The sequence below is a fragment of the Brassica oleracea genome, chromosome C4, assembly GCF_000695525.1.
Source record: "Brassica oleracea var. oleracea cultivar TO1000 chromosome C4, BOL, whole genome shotgun sequence".
NCBI lineage: Eukaryota > Viridiplantae > Streptophyta > Magnoliopsida > Brassicales > Brassicaceae > Brassica > Brassica oleracea.
In genome coordinates this window covers 37,580,319-37,605,364 of record NC_027751.1, presented here as the reverse complement: position 1 = coordinate 37,605,364, position 25,046 = coordinate 37,580,319, and the positions used below count along the sequence as shown (strand labels likewise).

Below are 25,046 nucleotides of genomic sequence, written 5' to 3'. Positions count from 1 at the left end.
TAAACCAAGGATCGAATTGCACCGCTAGTGTTAAGCATGTTAACCAATCCGATTGATTTTCCCGCGTAATTTTACTAGCCCAGTTTTTGGGTCAGCACAATTGCATGTAAGACAATTACAAGATAGAAAAGAATCCAATAGATGAACCACCCCAATGAGAATTGGAAATATAAGCAAACCGAGGTCGGGTAGTCACGGTTTGCCCGTACTAATCAAATGCGTGGTTTAATCATAAGAAATATCAAATTGATATATTTGTTTCATTGCATATTTTAGACGTAAACAAATACAGTTTTATAACACTTTTACATACTTAAACACGGGCTCACAATTATTGTTTTGTGTGATTAGTTATTACATGCTTTAGTTGAAGTGTGAAGTGTAAACCTTCCCCATACATGCAAATATGCAATGACGGATAGAATAACGATTTTGGTGTAATACTCAAAACAAATTATGAATTTATACTTTTTTGTAATATGAAGTGAATACACGTTTTACCTTAAAAATCGATGTATATAAACATCTTTGTTGGTTTTAAATCTGTCTTAGTGATATCAACGACTAAAGTATTTATAAAAAATGTATTGTCCACGAAAATGAGCCGGAAATGTTTAGAGAATAATTTTATGCATACGCCGTACCAATTAGTTTGATAATATTTTGGAATAAACTTCATGCATCTAATCTATTAATTTAGAGTACTAATTTTATCTACCGTTGAAAGTTGTCATTTAAATTTTGGACTCTTTCATTTTAACTGGGCGGATCATTATTTATATGATATCACACACGAAAGAAAAATTTCTGTTTTTAAAATTATCTAATTAACTCTATACTCATTTTTTTATATTTTTTATATGATATCACACATTCGTAAAGAAATAGATAGTTTAAGATGAAAAAAAAATATTTACTTAATGAATATAATATGAACGAATATTACATATATATCATTTAATAAAATAAATAATTTAAAACTGAAAATTCATATCCGCGCTGGCGTGCGGGTCAGGGTCTAGTAGTAAGTTAAAATCTAATGATCAATGGCAAGATACGTAATTAACCTAGTAAAAAGAAGGTCTTTAAATATATGGTGTGAGAGTGACTGTGGTGTTGCTACATAGGAAATGACATTTTTGATAATAACACATGAAATAAAAATTATTTAATAATAGTGCTCCTCAAATAATAAAAAAAGGATAATAATACCAAACCGTGTTTGTTATTGCTAGGTTTCATATACACTCTTATACTAATGATTACATGACTCCTTTTATAATGTGTCTTCTGTCATTGAAGTATATGGTGACCGGTACTGTAACTTTGACGTAGATGTGAAATTTAATCACCAATTCACTCTTATACAAAACTGTGTTTGCTTCTCTTCGTATCACTAACTGCACCTGCAATATAACAAAAACAGTTCATATTTTGTCCATATATACTACAGAACACTAACTGCACCTGCATACTAAACATTCTAACAAATAATATACTTACGTGACCGGGTATACAAAATCTTGAATAAGGTGTCTGTGAATTGGTGGGCTAATCTAAAATTGACTTAGCATCAAAATGCATATAGTTTTCTAAGGACTCAATTGTTATTTATCATTTTGCTGGATAAAGCTTGATCCTTTAGCAATGATTGAGCAATGGCCTCAACTCTAGATTTTCTTTTTGCTTTTAAAGATAACAACTCTATAGAGTTTACGTACTTATCTGCTCAGCTGTTCGGTAATGGGTGTTTCTTGATTACGAGGAAACAAAGATAAGAGCTCAGATTTGTATCCCTGATTCTGACCCTTGATTGTTGATCATCCATGAACTCTTTCGTGAATTTTCTCTAGAATCAAAGTAACTGATGCTATGTTTTGTTTAATTTAGAGCTAAGGTCAGTCACTATCTGAGTGAAACGGAGGCAAGAGTGAATTCTGGAGTCAAGCGAAAAGGTATTTGGAAGATGTAAAAGCTCCAAAGCAAGCTATCCCCTTCACACGTTTCTGCCGTGGTGTTTAACGTACTAATCATGCATTCGAACGATCAAGGGGTCGTTGGCCTGTTAAATCTGCTCAGTTTGGAATTTATCTTCTCAAGAATGCTGAGAGAAATGCTGAGGTGACTTTGGAGTTTTGACCCCATTACCATTTGTTCTGTTATATTGATTTGGCTCTTATGTTCAGCTGCTAACTATTATTTGATTTTCAGGTCAAAGTTTTGGATGTTGATGCACTTTTCAAATCGCACATCCATATGAACCAAGTAGCATAATAGAGGCGGAGGAATTATCATGCCCTGGAAGAATCAATCATATGTTCCTCTGTATGCTACTCTTTTTCAACTTTTGTTTCAATCATAGTGTGCTGAGTCTTTTTCTCTATCTTGCAGCGTACATGTCAAACCATGCTAGACTGGGTTGATTTTTTCAGAGAAGGAAGAGCCTGTGAAAAAAAAGTTAATTGTTCCACCTCAATGTGCGTACGTAATCCTGATTTTCATTGTTAACATTGATCTTTTTCTTCATATACCACGTTTTGTTATATATTCTGCAGCCGGAAAGTCAGTTAGTAGAATAGTCAAAAACAAGAAATTTTCTATTTTTTTTTGTCTATCTATTTACGCTTTTGAGGTTAATTAACACTAGATTTTGATTTTAAAGTGTTGAATTTTTTTGTTAGCAAATTTATTAACACATCTGTTTGCTCACTAATATGTCTAGACATGAGCGTTGGATTTTCGGTCTAAGAAATATAGTAATTGTTCGGTTAGTTATGAATTTGAGTTTAGTTTAGGTTTAATTATTTTGATTTTTGGTTTAGATCAAATAACAATGATAGTAATCCGATAAAATTTTGAATTTAATTCGAATGCGTGGATCTAAATAAGGATATGAAATTATTGATCTTGATTCTGCTTTAGATAATTATATTTTAGTTACGTTTTCCGGTGTTTACTTTGTGTTATTGAATGTCTTTATATTTTATAACAAAAACAAAAATTGAAAATTTAACCAACCACCTAAATCCAAATAAAATTTTTTTTATCCATATTCAAACTCACAAGCTTGAATTGAACTTGAACTTTTATTGGATTCCTAACAATGTTGTTTGAACCAAACCGAAACCAAAAGAACAAAATTCAACCCAAATAAAAAATTCATAAATAACCTAACTATTATTATATTTCTTGAACCAAAAGCCAAAACCCACAATCGAAATTGAAACCAAACCGATAACAAAAAAGTCAAGTTTGGACACGAACCAAAATTTATAAAAAATCATTAGATCATTAAATTTTAATTTAAAAACATAAATTATAAAAATATAAATATAAATAATTCTGCGCAACCACGCGGGTCAGAATTTTGAAGGTGAGTAAAACAATTTCCGTTAGGACAATTGTTATTCTGAAAAAAATTCTTCAAATTTTTTTAACAATAACATTAATAAAGTTTTACAGAATATCTTTTGTAAAACAAAACTAAACAGTTTTACGAAATAAACTTCAATAAAACTAACTTCGACAAGTTTTACAAAACTAACTACAAAACATTTTTAGTGAAATAAAACAAAACATTTTTTATAAAATAAATTTCCGTAAAATAAACTTCAACAAGTTTTACGGAGCATCTTTCGTAAAACGAAACTAAACAGTTTTTTTAGGAAACAAACTTACGTAAAACCAACTTTGAAAAGCTTTATCTTTCCTCGAGAGTCATCGCCCACAACTCCACCAAGCTTCTTCTTGCCCTTATGTCATCTATGACACTCTCATTTTGTCGTAACAAAGTCCCGCTGAGAGATTTTATGGAAAGAAGTTGGAGATCCTTCGTTTCTGCAAACTATAACCAAACGTTCAGTCAAAACCGGTTAATCATAAACTCCAAATATTTTTTTGAAAAAAATAAGAAATTATTTTGTATACTAATGGCCCAAAAAATCGTAACTCAAATTGAAACAACGAGATTTGCATGAAAATTATAAAAGGCCTAAATCGTAAAATGCTCTGAAACGGTTTTAATAAATGGCCCACAATGTTTTAAACCATAAGCAAGTTCAAATCAATGAAAGTTTACTTGGAGAAAAATAGGCAAGAAAAGCAAGAAAAAAAAACTTTGGAAGAAGATTGGCTTGAATCTCGAAGATAAGGAAAGGTCGAAGAAAAATGGATAGAGGATAAATATGAATCCATGGGAAAATAAGAATGAGAAATTTTATGTTTACCACTTTCATGGTACCATTTTTAATCTTTAGCACCATTAAAGGAATATTTCAAAAATACATTATTCATTAAGTGGCAAAAGACTTTTATACCTTTGTTATCTATATATATAATAAATTATTATTTAAATAAATAAAAAATAAAAAACAAATAAAAAATATTTTTTTTATGTTTTCGAATTATACTTTTTCATATTCAAACTTTTTTATAATTTTTTTTTTTTGAATTTTTTTCAAAATTTCTTTTAGAAAATCGAAAATTATGTTTGAAACTATCTTTTAAAATTTCTTTTATATTTTTTAAGTATTTATTTATATATTTATTAGAATCCTAAATTTCACATTCAAAAAACCTTACCCCACCCCTCAACTCTAAACCCTAAGTTTATATCAGTTAACCTTACGGGTATAAGTGTCTTTTACCCTTCATTAAAAGTGAGGGTCAAAAGTGATTAGTGTAAACATGAAAAATGGTACTATGAATGTGGTATTTGTGGCAATTTTCCAAATAGGAATATGACCAATCTACGGATGAATATATAAACAAAGGCCAAGATAGATGAAAGGGAGACAAAAACACTGGCATCAAAACTATCTGCACTTAAAAATACTATATTTTTTATACATACATTATAAAACACTTTAAGACTTATAATATTGTAAAAAATATTAATCATTTGTGATAGTTTATGTAATTTGTAAATATTTATATCAATGAATGAACACTGGAAAGTCACATAGTTATCCACATATACACCAACTCAGAAGGGTATTTTGGACTTCTAACTTGAATATATACTTGGCATTACGATTATATAAGTTAGACCATTGACTACAATAATTAGTTTTTAATAGTCATTTGACCAAAAGTCTCTTAATTAATGAATCAAGTTGTCATTTTTAACTGAACTTGTAACTATATATATATATATATATATATATATATATATATTGATCTTTACCTTTAAAAGAATCATAGTTATCAATATAGTTCTTTAAGTTCTCATAGTTATAAATTATGATCCAGTCATAGTATTTGATATCTTCCTTTCCCCAGTTCCAAACTAAAAAAATCTCGATTTCATACTTATATTGTTTTTCATTTAAAAAAGAACACATCATAATCATTGTCTGATCTGGTGTTGAAATGGATGACTCGTTGAATAACTTCTACAAAAATTTCACCAGAAACGAAACTGGAGATTCTCTTACTAATGATGATTTAGCTTATCTGCAAAAAAATCGTATTAATTGTTTCAATGATTATTTAGGTCAATCTTCTGTGAATGGTTGGTCTAATTCATCAATTGTGACAAGTAATTCTGATCCTAATCTGATGTCGGAGATGGCAAACCAAAATTACGACTCTTTTAGTCAAAGTTTAGTTTGTACTCAAAATTTCCCGGCTTTCAACTCTCTCATAACAAAAATACCACCAAAATACCCATTTATAGATATCGATCTAGAGAAGAATAAGAAAGTAGCAACGAAAAGCAAAACTTCGACGGAAGGCAACTTTAACACAGGGGGTTGGGATCAGAGTGAAGATATGTAAGTTTTTATATTTCATTCTGTTGTCAATCTTATTTTTCAATTTTATAAAAAAACTAAAGATAGTTTTTTACTCCATTTTCTAAAATTTTACAAATATATTATTATTTTTTCTATGAAATTTATTGTTTTTGTTGAGGATGTCATATTATACTTATGTCTTGGACATGTTAAAATACAGAAATTTGAGAAAATTAGTGGAGCTTTATGGGACAAAAAGCTGGAAACGGATCGCAAATATGCTCGGAACACGAATAGGAAAACAATGTAGAGAGAGGTGGTATAACCATCTTCGTCATGGCATCAAGGTAATTTCCTTTTTAGATATTCCAATGCTTCTTTTGAAGAAAATAAAAAAGCAGTACATAAATCGCAACTTATTTGTGTAGATATATCAATATTTCATAATCATGATATATTTAATTTTAATTTTTAGTTTATAAGTTAGTACTTACATACTTATAATATATAAATATACGTATATTGATAAAACTTGCAGATTTCCTATATTTAAAAAACAAATTCAATATTTTCAAAATATGTGCAATTTAAAAACTTTATGCTACTTTCGTTGATAAAACTCATGTGACTACACGTACAAAAATATAAGAAATTATTATATATTGTTAATGCAATCAGTTACTTATATATATTTATTATTAATGTGATTTCAGAAAAACGCATGGACTGAAAAAGAAGATCAAATATTGGTTGAAGCCCACAAGGTTTTTGGCAACAAATGGGCCAAGATTGCCTTAAAACTCTGTGGAAGAACTGAAAATTCTATTAAGAATCGTTGGAATGCTACAAAACGTCGGATGCATTTGATGAGAATGAAGAAACGTGATAAAGATGCAAACCCACCCCAAAATGTCATCCTCGCAAGATATATAAGAGATGTCACAAACAAGAATGAATCTCCTAATACCAAAGAAACAGATAGCACTAAGGATGATGATTATGAAAATGCTTTTAATGGAGAGAAGGATTTGAGTCTGGATGCTACAACACAGACCATAGAACCATTGGCTAGTATGTCCACAACATCATGCTATGCTCCCGAGCCAGCTACAGCATTTTCATGGGATGATTACTTTACAAATGTTTGTGAATCCATGGATGACATTGAGATGCTCATGCAAGGATGGGACTAAACAATGAAGATAATTTCTCCGTTCATAATATTTCTTGTACAATCTAAAGTGATATCATCTATGTATATATCTTCTCTTTTTCCATCTGTTTTTATATATGTATTTATTATATATTATGTTATGTTTTTTCTGAGAGATCAACAAGTTTTCCATCATATATTTTCATTGAGATGCTTATTTTGTTTTGTTATGATATGTTCCCGAGCCAGGTACAACATTTTCATGGGATGATTACTTTACAAATGTTTGTGAATCCATGGATGACATTGAGATGCTCATGCAAGGATGGGACTAATTAACAATGAAGATAATTTCTCCGTTCATAATATTTCTTGTACAATTTAAAGTGATATCATCTATGTATATATCTTCTCTTTTCCATCTCTTTTTATATGTCTATTTATTTTATATTATGTTATGTTTTTTTTGGAGAGATCAACAAGTTTTCCATCATATATTTTCAATAATCGAGCATTTACTACTTATAGTAATATACATATAAAATTCTTACACTGCATGATAATTATAAGTTCAATTCGATGTATTACATCAAAATAGCAAGATCATGATCTAATATCAAAATTTGTGAAATTGTAAACTGAATGATGAAATTTTAAAATCATGAATTGAAGACAAAATTTTAAATTAAAAATGTGATGCATAAAACTATAGAGATAAATCAGAATTATAGGATTAGATAATCATGATATAGTGTTAAAATTACAAACTCTTAAGTAATCATATCATATATGTAATGTTAGCTTAAGGTTGAAAACAATCAACCTTCCCAAAGTCAAAAATTGTGTGTTTTAATTTTAGAGTCAATTGGGTCAAAATCCTAAAATCCTATAATTAGTGATCTACCTACCACAATAATAACATGTGATGTACAATGTTATATGAAGAGGCGGAATTACAATTTGATCCCTCTGTAAATGAGGCAATCACATGGCAAGTACAATTATAGCTGTCTGGCTGATTTTAAAAGATATTGTAAAGATTTTTGAAAGATTTGAGTGAGATATTTTATATTTTCCTCTTTCTCCCTACAACAAATGGAAAACGTACAAAGATCTCTCTAACAATTTATTCGTCTTTTTTCTTCGTTTATATTCTCCATTTATTAACTCAAAATCCACTCTCCATCTATCAACTGAAAATAGAGAAAAGTCCCTGGAAAATAGAGGTATTCAGTTAATAAAAATTGTGATTTTAGTGTTCGTTTTGTTTTGAGTCTCTTTTGGTTTTGTGGAGTTTCAAAGTTTTGTTCTTTGTTTGTGGATTTTGTTGGAAAGCTTAAGAAGTTTTTTACTTTATGCAACTTCATCTTTTTAATGCTCTGTAGCTCACATGATCTTGATCATGGAGCCGCAATGGTTTCACCAATTTCTTATTACAAATTCGACATGATTACAAATTTCATATCTTTTAACAGCTCAATTATTTTGCTTATCTCAAGTTCATGGGTATTGGATTTGTATTGTTCTTGATATCTCATAATAAAGTTTTAGACTTTTAGTTTCTAATATATTATGTTTTCTCCTCTTTTGAGTCTCTTGCGTTTAGGTTCCAAGATCCATTTTTTACGCAAAAACTACTCAGGAAAATGGATACATCGAATCAAAGAGAATCAAAGTTGGAATGAAATAAGAAGGATGATTAATCAACGAAAGAGGATTTTGGATGTCAAAAGAAATCTTGTAATGGAAAAGGTTTTGTGTAATTGTGTAATTAAAAAAGAAGATTCACTATGTCTGACAAGAGGATATGGAAATCTAAATAAAATCATTACACAGAGATTACAAAATATTTTAGGTTATAGAATGGAGATTGCATCGATACGGACAGCAGTGTCTTGAAATATTGTTAAACAGTGCAGCACAGTGTTTTCGTGTATGCACCTAATTACGAAGAAAGTGGTGTGTAGAGAGTGCAATTTCTCTTATTTTGATATAGTTTTAGAAAATAGAAAATATAGTTGAATATCATCCAAAATGTACTCCTTAATTGTATATTGCGTAATATATATACATATATATCATATGTATTCTATCAAATATCTTATTTTCTTAGTAAATTCATGAATTTTTTTTGGGTCAAATTCATGAATTATTATTAGTTTTGCATTTTATTCATAAACTGAAATTATCATTTCCGGATCTGTGAATCCGTTCTGATACCATATTAACTCTTCTCGGTTTTCAATTTAAAATCAATTTACTGCAATTGAGGGAAAGCAGAAATGAAAACAAATGAAAGATTTGAAAATGTTTGGACTTTTTTAAACATGTATTTCATTGCATTTAGGGGGAATTTCATATTTACGACTTTCATTGTACCATTATTTATCTTTACATTATCAAAATATTTTCTTCATTAAGTGGCTATTATATCATTGTTCTCTATATATATAATAAATAATTATTTAAACAAATAATTAAAAAATAATAATAATAATTTTTTATGTTTTCGAATTATACATTTTTAAATTCGATTTTTTTTTTATAATTTTTTTTTTTGAAACTTTTTATTTTCGATTTTTTTTTCTCAAAATTTCTTTTTTAAAATCAAAAATTATGTTTGAAACTATTTTTTAGATTTTGTTTTTATTTTTTATTTTTTAAGTATTTATTTATATATTTATTAGATTCCTAAATTTCACATTCTAAAATCATACCCCCATCCGTCAACTCTAAACTCTAAGTCTAGATTAGTTAACCATATGAGTATAAATGTATTTTATCCTTCACTAAAAGTGAGGGTAAAAGTGGTTAGTGTAAACATGAAAAGTAATGCTATAAATGTGGTATTTGTGACAATTTTCCTTGAATTAAAATTATTAAATTGTGTATGGATAGTACAAGAAATCAAACAACCATGAAAGTTGCAACTTGAATACAACAGATAAACTACTTTTCAACTTCATCTTCTTCGCCATACAATCAGCTACTTGATTTCTTTCTCTGTTAACGTGAGCTAACGAGCATTCCGGCAATAATACAATCCAATGTCTGATGTCGAAAATTAAATTTCCCATCTCCACATTATCATGATAACCATTAACAATATTGACCAGTTGCTGATTATCTCCTTCAAACCAAACATTTCTTCAACCTTGAATCCATGCTTGTTGTACTGCATAAAGAAAAGCGTGAGCTTCACCTTCCAATGGTGAAATAATACAGTTAACTTTGCTCCTCCAGAAGACATAAATTTTCCAGCATGATCTTTAATAATCCACCCAACCCCAGTAATAGCATCGTCTCTATTATAACTGCAGTGAAAGTTACATTTCAACTCGTCCAAAGGTGGAGGTTCCCATGTAGAAGGACGCAAAAATCTTTCATGATTTATGTCATCTCGTTTCACATTCAATACCCATTCATCATTAGCATCTTTTGCACGTCTCACATCTTCAATAGGATGAACATTTCTCTTGTTGAAGATGAACTCATTACGAGATTTCCATACATACCACATTGTCCAAAAAGACTGCAGACGATTATTCTCATCTTCATTCATATCATTCATCAACTTGAAAAGTAGAGATATATTTTCTTCAAGATTATCTGAAAATTGACTAACCAGAGGATTATTTCAACATCTCCATATCGCAAAAGCATGAGGACATTTGAACAGAGCATGATTGATTGTTTCTTCTTCATTACAGCATCGCTGGCAATTTGGATCCAACTTAACTCCTCGAGGACAGAGTTGTACATACGTAGGGACAACTCCCGATAGAACATTCCATAGAAATTGGTTTATATTCAGAAGAGTTTTAAGTTTCCAGACTTCATTTTTCAAAGGAACTGATCCAGGTGGGCGTTGAATTACATCTTTGTCACTAAGATCGTGAATTGAAGCCCAATATCCTGAGTTTACTGTGTATCGTAAATCCTTGATATAAGGCCAAATCAATCTATCTTGAGTATCAAATTTAGATAGTTCGATTCCCTTAATCACTTTAAAGTCTTGAGGGCTGAACAACTGATCCAAAAGAAGATAGTTCTAAGTTCTTGTATCTTGAAGAATAAGATCTGAACCTTTAAGATCCTCATGACCAGTAATAGTTTCAATTCTTCTAGGGGGAACCGTTGGCAACCAATGATCAAACCAAACACTAGTATCTCTAGCAACCAATGTTTGGACTTTTATTCGTTCCAAGTCGGAAGTTGAGATTTATAATGGGATTTTAATTCTACTTTAAGACCATCTACACTAGGGGTGTTAAAATTCACTTTCAACAGTTTAATCATGTGCATTAAGGGTGTTGTAAAAATGTGTTTCTCTATATAGTATCAACAAGCGTTGGAAAGTTTCAACAGCTGAAAAAATATTATGTGGCCCGCACTGCCACATATCGCTCTGTGGTTGGACATAAACATTTAGCGCGTGCGTACACGCGGGCAGCTTAACCTGATTTTTTTAATCCGGATAAGATTTAAAAGTTTTGTTCCCATTAGCTTGACAGATTTCTTTTGATTTTTATCATCACCCAATAATTCGAACACATTTATTATATAATAAAATTTGTTTTTAAAATATAAAATTTATATCAAAATTCATGATTTTCGTAATCTATAAATAGAAACTACTCTCATTTCATTTGAATACATAAAAAAAATCGTCTTTTTCATTATAATCAACTATTTTAGTGTTTTAAACCTTTTTGGTTAAATGGATCCTAATATTCCTTCTAACTTAAAAATGATGGTGTTTTAATTTTAATTTTTAATAATATTGATTTTAGTATTATTTTTTAAAAATAAGCTAAGTATAATAACTTGAAATAAAAATTATTAAAAGTTATGTTATTTTAGTTATTAAGTTAGTTTTAATCAAATTATTATGTTGTAAAAAATAAAAATTTCTAAAATATTATTTGAGAAGTCAGTTTCTTATGTGTCCTTCTCACGTTAACTCTCGCGATGGTTGATTATATTTATACATTTAATGAATTGAATTAATTATTATAATTACTTTATTAATATTTTTTTTATTTAACCACATTATTATAGAAAAGGAATTTTTTGTAGGGGGATTTACCAAATATGACTCAAAACTTGATTTTGATTGCAAAAGTATACCCAAACTTGAATCAAATGCAAAAGTACCCCAAAAGCCTTGTGAAATTACAGTCAGCCCCTTGAGACCAAACAAAAAAAATAGAACTCATTTTTACGAATATATATCTGAGATTCTATTAAGTGTTCTGGACGACGTCCACGGAAGTCGTCTGGTATAGTTGATCTTAAAAATAATTTATAAATTTTGTAAAAAATATTTTGATAAGCGAAAAATTAAAATCATGTAATTATAAACAGTTTTAAGTGATATAAATTAAGATGTAATAAAATTGAATTGTTTTCAAAATAGATGAGTGAAAGTAGTGAATCATGATATTCTTTGATCTAGAGTTTGACAACATATGTTGTAGTATTGTATGTATTCTTAGGGTTAGATTTTGGAAAGCTTAAATGTTTTTTTGAAAAATTAAATTTTTATCTACATGTGATTATTTCTGTGTATAGTAAACACTTTTTAAGTTTAATTTGATTTTATGAAGTGTTTAGTTAGTTAATTTAGTTTAGGGGTTATGTTTAGGGTCTAGACGACTAACATTTAAGTCGTCTGGGAAGTTTTCTAACTCCTGCTAAAACTATTTTAGCTTCCCGCTAAAAATATTGAAGTCTTCTGGGCAACTTACAAGTAAGTCGTCTACTAAGTCTTCTGATCGAAAATATATAACCTTATTGAAATTTTTGTCACCATATTTTTGTCTTCCAGACGACTTCCAGGAAGTCGTCTGACGGGGTCTTCTTCCATATGAAGTGGAGTCTAAGCTTGTCTTTGTAGATGAATGATTTATAATAGTTTTGTTTGTGGTCTGTTTTGTGATTTGCATGTGTACTCCTTTAGTTGTGACTTTTTTTGTAAATTTGAAGAGATATTAATGAAAACGTTTAGTAAATATGTTCATTTTCCACGACATTATCTTGCCAAAACTACTTGACATAATTGAAGTTATTGGTACAACTTCAATAGCAAAACACAATAACACAAAAATAATCCAATTTATTACAACTAAGGGAGATGAATTCTCAAGAAAACTTAGTCAAATTCAAAAAAAGATAAGTTCAAAGCTAGACCACTTTCATTAGATACATAAGTAAAAAGTATATCTTATGATCTGAGAAGACACATTAAACCATGTTACTTGATATTCTTGAAGTTAGTTAACACTTTTGAAAAACGTATCTTAAAGTTACTTAACAAATTTACAAAAACTAACGTAGAAGACTTCCACGGAAGTCTTCTCAATTAGCTAGAAACTTTCCTAAGCATGAATGTTGGTAACCTTATAAATATCACCAATTAAGTTATAAATTTCATTCAGCAGTCCCAATATTGACTAATATACATGAATTAACAAAAAAAAAAAAAGTCTTTATAGTTTTAGAGAAAATGAAAATTTATTAAACATTGACGCAGACGACTTCCGCTGAGGTCGTCTGGTAGACTTCTAGGAAGTCGTCCATTTAGGTTAGTTTTGCAATTGATTTTTAACCTAGACGACTTACATGGAAGTCGTCCATCTTTGTTTGTTAAAAATAAAAATCGAGACGACTTACATGTAAGTCGTCTAGGGAAAATGGGTTAGTTTCGTATTTGACCGGATTGTGTCAAAAATTTGATTTTTCCTGGACGACTTACATGTAAGTCGTCTCAGGCTAGTTTTGTAATTGAAAAATAAAACAAAATAAAATATTTTTTCTAAACGACTTACACGGAAGTCGTCCAAGATAAGCAAGGTTTGACCAGATCTCGGAATAAAATCATGGACGACTTTCGTGGAAGTCGTCTACACAAAAATAAATTTTTTTATTTTATTTTTTAATTGCAAAACTAACCTGAGAAGATTTACATGGAGGTCGTCTAGGTATAACAAAATATTAATTTTTTAATTTTCGACACAATCTGGTCAATTGCAAAACTAACCTCTTTACCTTAGACGACTTACATGGAAGTCGTCTCGATTTTTTTTTTTAACAAACAAAGATGGACGACTTCCATGTAAGTCGTCTAGAAAAACACATTTAAAAGTCAATTGCAAAATTAACCTCTCCATTGACCAGAAAACTTCCATGTAAGTCGTCTACAGCCAGACGACTTACCCGGAAGTCAGCTGGACGAACAGATCTGGAAAAAAACTAACTTCATAGTTTCAACCAGTGATATAACTTGTTTAGCACACAAAAGTCTTCTCCAAGCACCCAGAATCTCAAACAAAAGTGACCCACCAAGAATCGTAAGCTTCAATGGCTCTATGAACCATAAAATTTTTGGAATCAAAATCTTGGGTTTTTTTTTTATGAATATGGAGAGAAAATAAAGAGATGTTGCTTTTGGTTCATAAGAATTGAGAAAGAAAGAGCGTAAATCGAGTTTTAGGTGCATTAAGAGCTTCAAATTGGTTGTTCATGGTGGTTGGTGTATTGATGGCAATGACAATATTGTGAATACTTGAGGAAGATGAGGGTGATAGAGTAAAATATGCATTTTCAAAAAAAAAAAAAAAAAGTGATGGAATTTTCGTGAATAATCTGAACTTTGGGGGTGAAAAAGTCAAGTCAAAGTTCTAAAAAAAACATGAGTTAGTTTTGTGTTTGACTTCAAGTTTTGAATCATATTCGCAAAAAACCTTTTTTTTTTTAACCAAGTTGTTATTATAATGCAATATCTTCACATTGGTTGCATATGTGGGTCATCTTAATGAAATTTACATGTGATTTCCTTTTTTTGTAAGCATTTTCCCTTTTTTCCTTATTTACAGTTTTTAATATTTTCTAGAATCCAATTTTTACGTTAGAAAGGCAAAATCCTACGTAATTTAGGAATATTATAATTTTTGATAAGTATATACGATATCTGAAAACTCTCCTAACAATTATGCAATATTTTTTCATATAAATTCCTAATCCTACTACTATTTGAATACCAAAATGATTAAAATAAAAATAAACTCGCAATAACTATTACAATCTTTGTTAAAACTGAATTGTAATAGTTAAAATAATAATTTACTATTTTATTATTTACAGTAATAATTTTACACATATAAATTTATAGAAAAACTCAAAATATTAAAAAATAAGTATGAAATTCTCAAATAATATTAATCAACTATTACAATTAATTTATTTTGTATAATTTATATATATGTATAAGGTTTCAAAAGACTATTGTTATTATATCCATTTATGTAATTTTAAATCAATCCATTTTTAACACCTTAGTTTATTTTCATTATTTGATTATCAAAATAACATACATTGAATTATACATAATCTACTAAAATATATTTACAAATTTAAGATAAGAATAAAAAATGAAAATAACAAAATTAATCAAAATTTTGATATATTGAATGAAAATATTATAGTTAAATCAGAAAAACATATATTCAATTTATCCGATATATTCAAATATTAACCAAACAGTCGAGATATTACATCTAAAATCATATGTTTAATATAAATAACATAATATTATTTAAAGGAAATATTTATATTCGTGCATTAGTACAGAAAATTATTTAGTAAGAATTAAAAGTAGTTGGATAGGGTGTTAGGAAATATTTATATTCGTGCATTAGCACAGAAAATTATTTAGTAAGAATTAAAAATAGTTGGATAGGGTGTTGAATTTTTTAAAACAAACTATTGTAGAAGTTTATAATGAAATGGGTGTTAAATAAGTTAGGTGAAAATGATAGAAGATGATGTGAAATGTTAAAAAGGAGAAAAAATATTGAAAATAAAAAAGATGTTAGGAAATAAATTTGGGCAAATCTCCAAAATAGCACCTTTCTAAGTTTATATCACAAAAATAGCACTCAAAAACTAAAATGACCAAAATAGCGTTTTATCTTTTGAAAATTTTAATTTTTTTATTTTTCAAAATTTGAAATCTTATCCCCAAAACCATATTTCTTAACTCTAAACCCTAAACCCTAAACTCTAAACTCTAAACCCTAAATTCTAAACCCTAAACCCTAAACCCTAAATCCTAAATTCTAAACCCTAAACCCTAAACTCTAAACCCTAAACCCTAAACCCTAAATTCTAAACCCACCCTTTAACTCTAAACCCTAAATTTATGACTTTTGATAAAACATTAAGTGTTATTTTTGTGACTTTTGACCTTGAGTACTAGTTTGTGAACAAAAACTTGATTTAGTGCTATTTTTGTCTTTTTCTCAATAAATTTTTGGCATGCTTTCTTGACTTTAATAAGAGATTACACGACATTTTTATACTCTTTTCTTTTTTCTTGCAACACACAACATCCTATACATTATCTCAAAATATCAAATGTTAAGAATAAAGAACAACGCTATAGTAACGAGAAAATACCTTTAATGAAATGGTTAAATACCTTTGCGATATTTTCGACAGGAGTTTATTTTTCCCTTTATTTTTTAACTTCTACTTTTTTTCACTGGTTGTCAAGATCCAGTTGTTTTTGAACCAGTTTCTTTTTTTGCCGATTTATTCACTACGAAAAACTTATCCTTTATATGCAAAGCACAAGTCACCTATCTAATCAAATTCTACCACATAAGATATGTTTACACTTTACAATTAAAAAAAAATCAAACTAGATAATGTTTAAGAAAAAAGAAACGCTTAAGAAAAAAATTAACCGTATCAACGTTTCTTGGAATAGCCCATGATCCACGATCTTATTCTTTTCAATTTTCATTGTTCCTATATAGAGATGGCAATCATGGATCTGGACCGCGGGATTGGTCCGTAAAAGACTGTCGCGGTACGGTATTGAGACGAGGTTTTTTAGGCACGTAAATTTGCGGGCCTCGCGGGATGGGTTTTTGCAGGACTGGGTCTTTTGCGGGATTGGCCGAAACGGGTCATGTGGGATTACATGGACCCGTATTTTTTTTTCTTCATTTCTTATTTTACCTAAAATAGCGAGAAAGAGAGTGAAAAGAAAGAGAGTGAAAAGAAATCGATTCTTCTGACTTTCCCCCCAGAAAACATAAGGAGTTCCGGCGATGATGATTCAAGCTCTGGGGATAATGATTCGAGCTCCGACGATGATGACTCCAGCTCCAGCGATGGCGATTCGAGCTCTCGTGGTGTTTTGATTTGGTTTTCTCTTTTTATTACACACAACTATGAATTGCTTTATAACAATGTGATATTTCTTGTTTAAGTTGATTGGTTTTGTTTTCGGTACTGTGAAGTGGTGTTTTTCTTAAATTAAATTTGGTTACAATAGTGTTGTTTAGGAGAAAAATTAGTTGTATATCACGTCACTTGTATAATTTGGCAAAGTGATTCACGAATTTTTTTGCAATCCAAATAATTAAAAAAAGATATGGTTTAATGAAGACATACAACACTTGAGCCAAATTATTACAAAGACAACAACTCAATCAGATTCAAACTCAACAAAAGCTTATGCTGATAACAAAAGAAAGGTTTTAACTCAAGAACGCACGCACAAACGGAGCTTTGTGGCATTGATTTTGAAAAGGCTTTAGTGAAGCTGAATGAGCTCTCTTCAACTCTCTTACACAATTCTTCTACTTGAACATTCATGACAGAAGCTGTAGCAGGCGGTTTGATAAGGAGGTGTCCCGCGGGACGGCCCGGCAAGGCCTATATATTATATAGTACGGGTTTAGGCCAGCAATTTGAAGACCGCATCCTGCGCAGGACAGGCCCGCTGTAATCCGCTCGACAACTAACCCGCCGCGGTACGGGACGGAACGAGATGGGTAAACCTGTTTGACATCTCTACTCCTATATCTTCCAGATTCGATACGTAAACAAAAGAAAAACTCCAAATCAGTCATAACAGAGATATGCTCCTTCTTCTATTTCAAAACCCTAATTCAAAATTGGGGCCATAATGAATGTTTTGAACTAGAGCAGAGTTCAATTTCTGAGAAAAGGATCTCAACAACTCATATATAGCAGTGACGCTATCTTATTGCTTCATCAGAACATGTTTAGGACCAAGAAGGTTCGAGAAAGCGTGGATCTGAATTATATGAACTGCTGGAGATTCATGGTAAGATCCGCCAGAAAGAGAGAAGACGGAAGATAAAAAAACATACACTAACGTGGTAAAATCACAGGAAGGCTTTTCTTAAAAAGTTAAGCGCTTCTATTGATTCACCTCCTAAAGGATCAGATTGTTAAAAAATATTTCTACTACACAGATATATGTTGAAAACACATTTGGAATAACATTTTTCCCCTGTAATTTCAATGTTTCAGATTTCCCGTAAATAAACAGGTTTATGTACGGTTGCAGAGACGAGAGAAATGTGAAGTGTTGAAGATGACAATGGTGCTGTTATAGGAACAATGATTATATTTTAAAACAAATTAATAGAGATTTGTATATGTTAGCTACATGTATGTGTTAATTGTTTCAGACGTTTCTTGGTAAATTTTTCCATCTCGCTGCTTTCAACTTTTTTGTTTGTTTGTTTCAGGTGTTTGATATCTCAAACTATTTTTCAGATTGAGTGCATCATCCAGAAAATAGGCGTTCAGACAATCAAATTCATATATGTTCTTAATCTCAAAGGTATTTTGACGGTTCTCTATACATATAATTTCTCAACTTTGCTTTCACATCAACATACCATTTATATTTAGAGTATATTTACTAGGGTTTGAATGGTTTAGTCAAGTGTTATGTAACGCTTATCATTTATCTTATATATTCAGATTTAATTACTTTTCATTGTTTACTGACTTTTACTTCTTGATTTGCTTCATAGATTGTTGTTTCTCTGTTACATGCTGATATTTTCAGTTGGATCTGTAAGATTTTTTTCGTTTGAAGATGGAATAGTAAATACACTAATGTATATAATAAACCAAAGAAGCCATAAACTACATGTTAAATATGCTAGGCAAGACAAAAAGAAATAAAACTGAAAACTTTTTATAGTTTATACTAATATTTGTACTCAAAGAGCAAATTTAAATCAAAGTGAAATTTTATAAACAAATTGAAGTGATTTTATATGTTTGTGGTTAGTCAATTATAAGTGTGTTAATAATTTTTTTGTATACTCATCTCTTTTTGGTAAGCCAGAGTTAGTTATTTTATACATGTAATTTTAGTTATCTATGTATAACTGAACTTAGGTTTTATTTGTTAACAAAAATAAAACCGTGTGTATGCACGGGGTTAATAATAGTATTCACTATTTGCCAAATTATTTATTTCATTCCTTCTAGAAACTTAAATTGAAAACTTAGTTGTATTCAGCCAACCAGCTCAAACATCAAATATTATCTTTCACAAATAAATATGAAAAATAATAGTGACAGGACAAACTACACCACTGAAAACAAAACAAAAGAAACAATTATAAGCCAATAACTTATACCCTAATGGGTAAATTTTAGTTGTTCACTCTCAGAAACCATATAGAAAAACAAACGGCACGGAGCTCATAATTAAGGAGTTCAGAAGGATACAAATAAGCACCTTCTATAACTCTAAAACAAATACTTAATAGAAGACAACAAACCCTCTGGTGCAGACCAAGGCACTTGAACCATCACCATTGACTCTTCGTACCCAAACTCAACAGCTTCACCATCAATCTTGCAGCTCACGGGTTTCTTCGATGCATAAACCCTGAGTTCTCCAGCACCACGAACACCGATCTCAACGGATTCCTCATGATACACCAAGGATCGAATCGCACCGCTAGTGTTCAGCATGTTAACCAATCCGATTGGAGCAAACTGAACCGAACTGCCCTCAATGATGACAACTGGTGAGACAGTGATGAGCTCGAACTTGAAAGGCTCCAAAGTGATCTCGAGATCATCGTTTGGCCCGGACAGCACAAGCTTCTTGGATTGAGACAAGAACAAAGCAAACTCTTCAACGTTTTCAATGGAGATCGGGTTGCTCCCACTGTTCCACTCAACGTCATTAGGATTTGTTGTGGCGGTTAACGTGTTAACGCATTGGGAGAAACATTGGTTGCGTCGAGTTTCTCTGCACCATCCTCCTCCTTGACAGTTGAATGCTCCGATGATTCCAGTGTACTAAGAAAAGACAGAACAAAAGATTGTAATGAATCAAACAGAAACTTAATAAGAACGAATAAATCACTCAGAAGCAGTAAAGCACCATTAGAATTTCAAATTTAATAAAAAAGACATTTTACGATCATAAATCCTAAAGAAAGAGCTAAAGCTTAAGGTTTCAATCAGCCACAAGTAGAACCAGAAGCCCTTTCAAGTATTCAGATTCAATCAAGTTTAAGAGTGCTCTAATCCCACCAATCAAAATTAGTTAAAGTAGAGAGGTTATAAGAGCACACTAACGAGACAATAAAAAGAAACCATTATTACCTTGTTCAAGTTCCAAATCTTGAGCATGGTTTTGCCATCATGGAGAGGGTCTTCAAAGAGACGGTCACGAGTTGGGAGAGCATAGTACACACACCTCAAAATCGAACCGTCAGGCAAAACGAGTCTCCTCAAGAGATCGAAATCGTGCTGGCCCACACAATCGCTGATGTAAATGGGCCCACCGGAGATGGCCCGAGAAGCAGCATGGAACTCAGCACAAGGATGTGTGGACTGAAACATGTCCCAATCAGGCTGGATGAAATTTCCCATCCAAAGACTGTTGTATGCACAGTGGACCATGTGACATCCTTGCAGCCAATATGTGCCGTTAATGTCGCCTGATGGATCCGTGCACCAAAAGTCATCACCTAATACCAATTTCAAATCCAAAAAGATCATTTATTTACGTTTAAAAATAAATATTTAATATAGCTCAAATCTATAAGAATTATAAAAATAGTCCAACATATTGTAGCAATAATAGTCTTAGATTAGATAAATATTAAAGTAGTAGATGATAAGGAACATGAATCCATTACAGTTTGAGGTAGAAACTTACCGACACGACCTAGAGAGATGGCTTCGGTTCCAAGGAACATGAAGTCATTACAGTGCTCCATGCTGGCGATAACGCCGTTACCGTCAAAATGCTTATTCACTGACGACGTCAACGACTTGAAGTAAGCTTTAGCCAAGTCAACTCTCCCGCCATATTTCTCGCACAACATCTCCAGTATCTGCCACGTGTTTGAAGATATGTCACGTGTTAAGTTTCTCTCATCTGGTGTCGATGACATGTAATGAAAACGGTAAGCCCAAAAATCTCAAGAACTTACGTGGATAACGTCAACTTTAACGCCGTCAATGCCGACGTTTTGAAGATGAGAGTGAAGACCTTCGTAAAATTCGTTCGCCATGTCCGGCGAGATGAATCCGATTCCGGTATCGACGATCTTATCAACGGCGAGATCTTGCATCGTCAACTTAAGCCCCGGCGAGAGCTCTGGCCGGACAATAGCTGACGGTGGAAGAGTAGGAGCTCCGGGACGAAGACCTCCCCAGTAACCACAAAGCGCGTGCCAGACGTAGATGTAATCAACGGTGGAGAATTCATCTTTCAGATCTCTGACGAAAGCTTTCATCCCGACTTCGTTTTTGTCTTTGGGAGAGACGTAGTTTCTGAACTTGAAGTTCTCTTGAAATTTCAGAAGCCTGTTGAACCAGATTAAACCGGTGTTAAGATTTCAAAACCCAAAACAAAAAGAAAATAGAATCTGAATAAACAAAACCAAACTAAGCTTGCGAGTGTTTATGGTTAAAAATCAAATTTCAACATACTGCTGTTAATATACCACACTAAACGGTGCGAAAATGCCAAAATAAATAAACTATCAAAGTGAAACCAATTTATACCAGATTAAACCGTGTAAGGAACTAAAACCCAAGTTAAAGGCCATAGGAAATTTAATCAATTAAACCGTTAGAATAAGACAAAAATAACTAATATTTGCAAAAACAATTGAAAAAGTGAAGAGTAACCGGGATTAACCAAGCTAAACCGTTAGAAAGAAGACAAGACTACAAGGAGCGAGCAGTATAAGGAGTAAACCGGAATAAACCAACCTGCAAGGCATTTGCTCCCCGGCGACGGTACAGCTCATCCCTTCAACATCGATATCATCGGAATCATGTGCAATTGATTGCCAACCGTCGTCGATCAGAACCAAACCCGGCGGACAACCACCGTCGACGAGACACTTAACACCCTTATGAACACCTTCAGGGTTCACCGTCAAGTAAAACGCATCCCACGTGCACCACCCGAACTTATCGACGATCCCCGGCGGCGTTTTCTCTTCCAAAAGCTTGAAGGTGTTCAGATGAACCCTGACCACTTTCATCGCGTCTTTCACGAGCTTGAACGGATCATCTCCGGCGTGAACATACACAACCTGACGAAACTCCGACCCGGTCACTTGGGTCGACCCGGATTCGACACAGACCGCCACGTCATCGTCTTCTCCAGGTTGAAAGGACGAACGGAAAGAGCCTTCGAGAAGCGGCAGAAGGAGAACATAAGGACGTCCGGATCCGGAGTTCTCGAGGATGATGATCTGGGTCTCGTTCTCGATGTCGGATCCTTTGGAACCGACCCAGTGAGTAGTCCACCAGACCTTGAAACGGAATATGCTCATGAACCGAATATCCCTGAGTTTGCCGATGGATGCCACGTGGCGGCTTTGTGGCTCGCCGTCGAGGTTAAACCCGATGAACGAACCGGCAGAGGCGTCCATTGGTTCTCCGTCTTTGTCGGCTAGGTAAGGCGAAGAAGTGACAGTCACGTTAACCGGTACATCGGTTAAGACAACGTGACCATTGGCTAGGAGATCGGAACCCTCTAGCCGGAAAAGAGGCTTTCCTGAGTGGTCAATGCCGTTGACTGCAGCATCGGATTTAATTACGCTCGGTGGAGCCATTTTCGCTGAAGGGAGTGGGTTTTTTGGTTAAGTTGGATTAGATGAAGGAAGAAGAACGTACTTATATAGTAGCGGAGATGATGAATTTTGTAAACTTCCCCTAAGTGCGATTATTTGATGAGATTATGGATTGGAAGAGAGTTTGGAAATGTCAATATATAGAGATTTGGTATGACGACATCGAAGAGAATGAGCAAGAAAGCGGGACCTTTAATTCTCTCTTTTGCATATATTTTATTTACTTCTTATTTTGATATATTTACTTCTTATTTTGATATATTTGTTTGATTTCTTTCGAATTCTTTGTGGGGTATGTTTGATTTGCTACCAATAATAGACTTTGCGGTAGGTAGTAATTAATGAGAAGAGAATTAAAATATTTATACTGACGGTTCTAGATGCATGACTCTTTGGCAAATTTTAGTTTTCGACATTTTTAATTTGTCTACCGACCAAACTAATTCATGTCGGTTGACCAATGAATCTATGACAATAATAGTGAAATACTAGATACTGATTGCGCGAAATTATTTATATTTATAATTTATGTTTTTTAATTAAAATTTTATGATTTAACAATATTTATAAATTTTGATTCATGTTCAAATTGTACTCTTTTTTTTTTTTTAGTTTGACACTGGTTCAATGTTAGATTTTGATTTTTGGTTCAAAAAGTATAATGATAGTTTAGTTATTTATAAATTTAGGTTTTGTTATTTTGGTTTTTGGTTTCGTATCATTTTGAATTTTTTTTTACACAATTTCTATGTCAATTCTTTTTTATCCGGCAAATATTCATATTTATATGTGATATGTTATAGCTAATACTATACATGTTTAAAAAAAAATTGTTACATTTATTTAGTATTTTGAAATGTTCTATAAAGATTAGTTTTTGTAGATTCTTTAAGATAAATTCACGTTTTATAGCTGTACATTTTGTTGGTCCGTATTCAAAGAGAATAAAGAAAAAAACAGGAAATGCTAGAGAAAGTGCTGCTATGGCAATATGGCCACCGTCTAATCTATGTGTGAAAGATGTAATATATAGATAATATAGGTATATTATATTATTCTTATAATAATACATAACCGAGGAGTAGTTTTAATTTAATTTAGTAGCGAGAAAACCGGTTTCTTACTTGACACCGGTAGTTGGTTTATTTTAAATAATACGGGCGAAACATTATGTAACGTAACAACATGTTTATTGTAGGGGTGTTATATCGAGTTTTTTAGCGTAATATAGGATACAATGTCTTAGTTTTTAACTAAAAAAGCTAAGAAACGTCTATTAAATAAGAGATATAAGAGATGTCTCTTAGTTTTTTTAGTTAAAAGCTAAGAGACCATATCATATATTACGCTAAGAGACTCAACCTAAGAGACCTGCAATAAACATGTTCTAACGTGTATCCAATATTATATGTAGAAAAGAAAATAAAAATTACAACATTGTATCAGTAGATAAAAAAAACAGGACTATATTTTAATAGAGTAGACTAGATCTCGATCCGCGCAACCGCGCAGATTTTTGTTTTCATTTATTTTTATATAAATATTTTATTTTCAATTCTAAATTGGTATATATTATAATATATGTGTCTATCAATTTTTAAAACATAATAAGTTTACGATATATTTTTTCTCATTGAATAGATTGTTTTAAACTTTCACATGTATTTGTATCTTCTTCTATATATATATATTTTCGGATAATTATTTCATTATTAAAATCGTAACTATATATATAAAAGATCAGTAAAATATTTTTTTTATTGTCATATTCGAAGATATTGTAACATTTCACAAATTTAAAATTTTTTTTTTTTAAATTAAACTTTTCGCTTCATAGATTTATATTATCGAGTAAATAATTAAACATTTAGTTTTTGTTTAATTTTTAAAATAAACTATATAGTTTATAATTTGTTTTCATCGGTTTAAGGTAGTAAAGATTAATCATTGTTAGATAATATGATTTTGTTATTTAAAAAAAATATTTATAATTTTAAAAGTTAACATCGACAAATATTTAAATATTTAACATATGGAGGTATAGTATTACAACATTAAATTATATCTATTTAATTTATACTATCTATAAATTCAATGGATTATCTATTTTTAAATCTAATTATTGATATCCCAATAAAATTTTTTGGTAGGCCCAAAATTTAAATGATAAGATTAGAAATTAAATGTAACATGACTTTA

At 31.2% G+C, this 25,046-nt stretch overlaps 2 protein-coding genes across 2 annotated transcripts; one reads left to right on the top strand and one right to left on the bottom strand.

Annotated features, from left to right (window-relative positions):
• Nucleotides 1–6,607: 6,607 nt before the first annotated feature.
• Nucleotides 6,608–6,928, top strand: LOC106338818. Its single transcript, XM_013777709.1, has one exon. The coding sequence runs from the start codon at nt 6,608–6,610 to the stop codon at nt 6,926–6,928; it is 321 nt and encodes a 106-aa protein (XP_013633163.1).
• A 12,299-nt stretch (nt 6,929–19,227) lies between these two features.
• LOC106342568 (probable galactinol--sucrose galactosyltransferase 5) lies at nt 19,228–23,039 on the bottom strand. The gene is made up of 5 exons (XM_013781540.1): nt 21,976–23,039; nt 21,189–21,564; nt 20,912–21,089; nt 20,353–20,720; nt 19,228–20,043 (listed from the first exon to the last, which is right to left on the bottom strand). The coding sequence occupies exons 1-5, from the start codon at nt 22,827–22,829 to the stop codon at nt 19,483–19,485; spliced, it is 2,337 nt and encodes a 778-aa protein (XP_013636994.1). The 5' UTR covers nt 22,830–23,039; the 3' UTR covers nt 19,228–19,482.
• Nucleotides 23,040–25,046: the final 2,007 nt, after the last annotated feature.

Coding starts and splice junctions, on each gene's coding strand:
- LOC106342568 (XM_013781540.1), bottom strand. CDS start 22,829: ATGGCTCCACCGAGCGTAATTAAATCCGATGCTGCAGTCAACGGCATT. Junction 21,565..21,975: donor GGGGAGCAAATGCCTTGCAG/GTTGGTTTATTC, acceptor CTGGTTCAACAG/GCTTCTGAAATTTCAAGAGA. Junction 20,721..20,911: donor CATCTCTCTAGGTCGTGTCG/GTAAGTTTCTAC, acceptor AATTGGTATTAG/GTGATGACTTTTGGTGCACG.
- LOC106338818 (XM_013777709.1), top strand. CDS start 6,608: ATGAAGAAACGTGATAAAGATGCAAACCCACCCCAAAATGTCATCCTC.